This window comes from Guillardia theta, assembly GCF_000315625.1.
Source record: "Guillardia theta CCMP2712 unplaced genomic scaffold GUITHscaffold_37, whole genome shotgun sequence".
NCBI lineage: Eukaryota > Cryptophyceae > Pyrenomonadales > Geminigeraceae > Guillardia > Guillardia theta.
In genome coordinates, this window is record NW_005434637.1 from 212054 (window position 1) to 218053 (window position 6000).

General features: G+C 53.4%; 1 protein-coding gene across 1 annotated transcript; it reads left to right on the top strand.

Annotated features, from left to right (window-relative positions):
- Window positions 1–1195: 1195 nt before the first annotated feature.
- GUITHDRAFT_139276 (hypothetical protein) lies at window positions 1196–2748 on the top strand (the record flags this gene model as incomplete). Its single annotated transcript, XM_005831913.1, has 3 exons — window positions 1196–2296; window positions 2500–2552; window positions 2598–2748. 3 exons carry the CDS (start codon window positions 1196–1198, stop codon window positions 2746–2748), a joined length of 1305 nt encoding a protein of 434 aa, XP_005831970.1.
- Between the last annotated feature and the right edge of the window lie 3252 nt (window positions 2749–6000).

A 6000-nucleotide genomic window follows, 5' to 3' on the forward strand; every position in this document is an offset into this window, starting at 1 on the left:
ACCCCGACGAGTCTGGCAGAGAAATCCAGTGGAAACTCACCAGGTGACTCGTAATTGTTCCAATCATGTTGGTAACACTCTTGCCAGTACCTGTAATCAACATCAACCTTCCACAAGGGGAACGAGTCCCGCCAGGGCGATACATGATGGATGGGTCAATGGTCCAGGTGCGGCAACGATCTACCTCCTTCGTTGGCATTCATTCCTCCGTTGCTCACTCCTTCTCCAGGATCTTTCTGGGCATTGGGATTTTGTGGGAAACCTGAAACCGGTGTCTCCATCTGAAAGTGCTGTCTAAGAGACCAGGTCATTGTCCGCGCTACCAAACGAAGTTCGCGTTCTCATCATTGACCTGGCAGTGATCCTCTTCTACCGTCACTAAGTCTTTCTCTTCTCCCATTCTAGTCAAGTTTTCCCATCGAACGTGGCAGTGTCCGATCGCACATGATACCGTTCACGTTTATAGTTCCCGGCATCAGTAAACCTCAGGCTCCCTCTTGTCTCAAACTAGGATCTGAACTTACCGTACGGCCCGGCCCGGCCGGGCGGCTGAGTCGTGACTGCCGGGCCGGGGGCCGGGCCCGGCACCATGATTGCCCACAGGCTGCCGCGCAGCAGTGGCCCCCGGGCCCGGCACTGGCAGGCGGCGGTAGGCCGCCGTGCTGCCGGCCAGTAACGAGTCACGGTGACGGCAAGTGCCACCGTGACCGATGGGGTCGGCCCGGGCCGGCTCAGCGGAACTTGAGGCGGGAACTTAGGCCCGGCCGGCGGAGCTTCCGCCTCAGTTCACAGTGCGGCCGCTGATCCGAGCCTAAAAGAGAAGCTTCTAGAAAAAGTATTGTTGTACCCCCACCCACCGAAAACCAAAATTCGATTGGGTACCCTATCTATTCTCTAGAAACTACCCCATCTGAAGATGATATTTTCACCCCACCCACCCTGCCACTTTGCGATATCATGGCGATTAGGGCTGACCCGTTGCAATGGCGGGGGGGCGAAGCAGAGGAGATGCTTCGATGATAAGAAGAGGGGAGGAGGGAGGAGGACAAGGCACTGTTAGAAGAGAAGAGAACCTGTAGACGCTGTTTGCTTCTGTTAGCTATTCGCTCCCCACTGAGGAACGTTGGCCGGATTTTCAGACGCATTTCCTACTGCAAGGTGTCATTGACCACAAAGCACCTGCCACCTTGGTATCATGGAGAAACTTATCTCGCCGCAGAGAAGAATGATACTGAAAGCTATCTTGGTTCTCACAATCTTTCAGTGCTGCTCGGCATTCCTAAGAACACCCCTCGATGTGATGTCACGCAGATTTCTGAATCAGCGAACATGCGGGCATCAGGGCAAGCTCGTGATGACAGCTGTAAGAACAGAAGAAAGTGTTGTAGAAGCAACGAGGAGAACTGTTGCCTCGACCATCCGTGACGACCTGAAAGATCTAGATCAGCGACTGTATGCTGCGCCTTTCGCCTACGGCTCGAAGGTTCCAACACATGCTGATTGCATCAACCTGTTGGATTTGGAGTTAGAGGACGGAGCAGGGCCCCACTCGAGGAGGCTGTGCGATATACTGGTGAGAGATCATTACGCAATCATCAAGCTGCCCAGGAGCAGCTCCTCGTCCCTCGATCAGATGTGGGAGACGGCGGACAAATTCTTTGGGATGGATCAAAAGGAGAAAGCGCTGGCAGGCGGGAAAATGAGCAAGGCAGCGAACAACGTGGGTGTCATTGGATGGGGGCAAATGAGCGATGGAAACGAATTCTTGGAGATGAGGCTAACTGCTAACGGTCAAATCTTTCCGCCCTCACTGGATGATTTCATCCCCGACTTCACCAGCTCGACGAGGAGGGCGAGGGAGCTGTTGATGAGAGCTTCCAAGGCTGTCGTGGTTGCCGCAGAGAGGAAAGTGGGTCTTAGGAGAGGAGGCCTGTCGAACCTGCTGGACGATGGCAGGATGCATGCAGATGGCAGTTTGTCTTCAACTCAGCATCGGTTCTGCTTCTACAAATCCTCTTCTCAGGTGGCGTTTGAAGCACACACGGACACAACTTTCGTTACGGTGATTCCATGCTCCAAGATCCCAGGGCTAGAAGTCTTGTCTCCAGAGGAGGGATGGATTCAGCCCGAGAGCAGTAGCGGTGTGGATCAAACCTGTTCAGTGATCGTAATGCCGGGCGAAATGCTGCAAGTTCTGACCGGAGGACAGTTTCAAGCTGCCATACATCGGGTGACCCGCAGCAGCAGCAGTGAGGGTGGAAGCTCAGCTCAAGACAGAGTCAGCGCACCGCTCCTGGTGCGCGGGAGAATCTTGGTACTACCCTCGTATGCTACCAAGTTCTTTCCTCTCCCCTCCCCTCCCCTCCTCTGCTCTCCTCTCTCCTCCCCTCCTCTGCTCTCCTCTCTCCTCCCCTCCTCTCCTTTCCGGAAGTCGTCTTCCTTTCACCCTCTTCCATCCGACTTCTCTGTTGGTCCTCGTTTCCTTACGCTGTTTCACAGGAGCAGATCGACAACAAATCAATCTTGCTCGAGGCAGATACTCCGGGTACGAGGTGAACTTATTGACTGCATGCTTTCCTTGAGTTGACATGGAGTAGGAGCGAGGAGGTCTACGGAGGAGGAGGAGAATATCTTCGACGAAAATTGAAGAGCCTGACGGGAACGAGCCTCTTCGACTTGCACAGTGTTCTCGTACAACCTCCACAGTTTGCACCATCGAACCGACAGGAGGAGCGGGGGAATGCTTGAGAGGCGGATGGTGTAAAGAGTCATACGAGGGATTTTCAGAAGGGAGTTAATGGTGAAAGGTGCGAGAGATGTAGGTTCCGAGGAAACAGAGACAACGACACGAAGGAAGTTCTGTAACCACTTGGTGTAGATCGGAGCGGGAAAGAAAGCAAGGAGTGAAGTGAAGTGAAGTGAAGTGAATGAAACATGTGAAAAGACATGAGCTTTAAGAGATGAAGGTAATGGTCGGAGTGGGATAATGTTGAATGTGCACGAATGCCGCTTCATCAGGGAAAATGAGATAAGAGCTTTCTACCTTCGCTGATCTTCCCTTTCAGACCATGCGTACCTGCGAATTCACCATCTCCACCTCACCGTTCACCACCTCCTGTACCTCCTCTTCCACCATCACCAACTCTTGCTCCTCCAACACTTGCTTCCCTCTGCTCTGTGAGTCCAACATCCCTTCATTCTACATTCTCATTCATATCGATTCACCTCCTCTCTCATCCTTCTCGACCCGCTCGCACACTCCTTCACCCTCGCCCAGCACGCCTTCAGCTGCCGAGACTCCCTCAAACTCCCGCCGCCTCCAGCTGCTTCAACAAGATTCCCAGCAGCTCCGAACGGTCGCTGCTCCTCCCCAGCAGCGCCTGAGCTAGCAGCCCTGACACCTGCGGCGCCCGAAACTTCACCTGCTCTCTCTTCATCACTGATCCGTCAGGGGCACAGGAGGAGCTTGCCTTGGTTACCCTCTCGCTCTCCATCTTGTAAGTGACCTGCTGCCTGATCAGCACCGCCGCTCCATCGATCCCATCCGGCCCGTGCTGCTCCATGTTGCCTCCCCCTTCAACTCAGACTCCTCCTGATCTTCCAGCTCCATGCTCTCTCTATTCCAATCCATCTCCACCCCATACTTCTCCTCCTCCTCTCCTCCTCTCCTCCTCTCCTCCTCCTCCTCTTGCCTCTATCCGAGGAGCCGGCCCCTTCCACTTTGACTCTTCTGCTGCTTGCCATCGAGCTGTGCGGGTGGTCTCGCCGTTTTCTAGCAAGGAGAATCATCAATTGAAGCGAAGTAGAAGAACAGGAAAGAAAAGCGAAGAGAAGAGGAAGGGAAGAAGAGGACAGAAGAGAAGGACAAGGCAGAAAAGAGAAGACAAAGACAAAGACAAAGAGACAAAGAGAGGAGAAAAAAACAGAAAAAGTAAACGAGTGAAGACAGAGGAGAGAAGACGATTAGAAAGAGAGAAACGAGATACGCGAGGAGAAGAAGTGAAGGGGATGGTGAAAAAATCATTCAGACCAGGAGGTGAGAAAGTGAGCAGATACGAAGAAGCAGGCTCAGCAAGGAGAGAACGGAAGGAGGAAGGAACAGGAAGGAGAGAACGGGTGAAGGAAGATGAGGAGGGGGGACTTACGGTCATCAGAGAGTCGAGTAGTTATCCGGAGCTCCTTCGCACTGCTGGCATGGAGGAGCCGCTCAAACTTGACAACATCGATGCTGCGGGAGAGGACATGAGTCTGTTCAATGTCCCGCTCCTCCCGGAGGAAACGAGGGATGACCCTGCGGAGGAGGAGCTGCATGAAAACGTCAGTGGAGGAGATGGAGAGGAGAGGAGGAGGAGGAGGAGGAGGAGGAGGAGGAGGAGGAGGAGGAGGAGGAGGGGCAAGGAGGTAGAGGAAGTGAAGGACATGAAGAAGGTGGTGGCGGTGAAGGGAGTCGAAAGTGGAGGAGGAGGAGGAGGAGACAACGAAGGAAGGGAGGGAGAGGAGGAGGGAGAGGGAGAGGATGGAGAGAAGTGACAAGCGGGAGCTTGGGGGTCACCAGGAATGCGAAGATGGCTCCGATGTGCATGGCGAGGAGAAGGCCGGGAACAATAGAGAAACCTTGAAGGATGACGCGAAAAGTTCCCGGCTGAGGATGGAAAGACAGACAGACAGACAGACAGACAGACAGACAGACAGACAGACAGACAGACAGACAGACAGACAGACAGACAGACAGACAGACAGACAGACAGACAGACAGACAGACAGACAGACAGACAGACAGACAGACAGACAGACAGACAGACAGACAGACAGACAGACAGACAGACAGACAGACAGACAGACAGACAGACAGACAGACAGACAGACAGACAGAGGGAGGGAGAAACCCGTTAGAAGACAGCAGTAGAAGGGATAAGAGCAAATGGCACAAGAACGCACTAGCATTGGAGGAATGAAGGGAGGACGGAGAAGTGAAGGAGAGAGAAGAGACGAGGAGGAGAGAGTAAAGTGCGTCTATCTCCGCGTATACCGGAGGAGGAGAAAAGGATCCTTCGGAGGACCAGGGGGAGACGAGGTAACGAGGCCTCCCTGTCCTCCAGACTCCCGACAAGAGGTCGAGAAGGGAGAGGACGAGGTTGGCAGCAGAGAGGTTCTGAATGCTGAACGTCTCGTTGTGCCACCTTGTATCCATGGAGAGAGCAGAGAGCTTGAGGGTTGTCATGAGATTTGATGAAAGTTTGATATTTCGAGCAATCTGCAATGCTGCCATGTTATCCAGTTGCTCGATGTTCAACGAGGATGAACTTTGAAAGGAAGAGAGCGAGGGGGAGAAAGACGGACGGAGACAAAGACGAAGTGTAGGAAGTAAGGACAGTAAGAAAGGACAACAGAGGCAAAATGTTGGAGGAAGAGGAGGAGGCAGGAAGGAGGAGGCAGAAGCAAGATGGATGGGATGTAAGGTCCAAGAAAGCAAGAGCTGCTTGAGAACAGGAGTATGTGCTGCATTATGGAAGGAGGGATCCAAAGGGCAAGGAGGGGGGGAGGGGAGGAATCTGTGAGGAAGGAAAGGAGACAAGGAGGAGGAAGGTGTGAGGTGGAGGAGAGCGCAGGATTACCTTGGCGCGAGCAGAAGCTTCGAAAGAGGAAGAAAGTCGTATCAGGGCCTTGCTCTCGCTCCAGAGGTCCTCCAGGCTGGTCTCGAGATCTTGTGCTCCTGCTCGACGATCGTCAGCGAGACGTGGAGGATGCGGTAGAATGTTCACCTTGAAGAGAAGAGGCATACCGAGACAAGAGCCGGAGGGAGGAGAGAATCTGCTGACCTTTCAAGCTCTGGAAAGAAGAAGAAGCGCTTTCAGTCAGAAGTAGAGACAATCAGGAAGAAGAAGAGCGAGGGGAGGAGGTGGAAGGAAAAAGGGGGGGGGGGAAGGGAACTAAGATTTCAAACTTTTGGTCTGAGAAGTTTTCTCCAAAGACGGTTTCTTTGGAACGTTTCGAATGCAG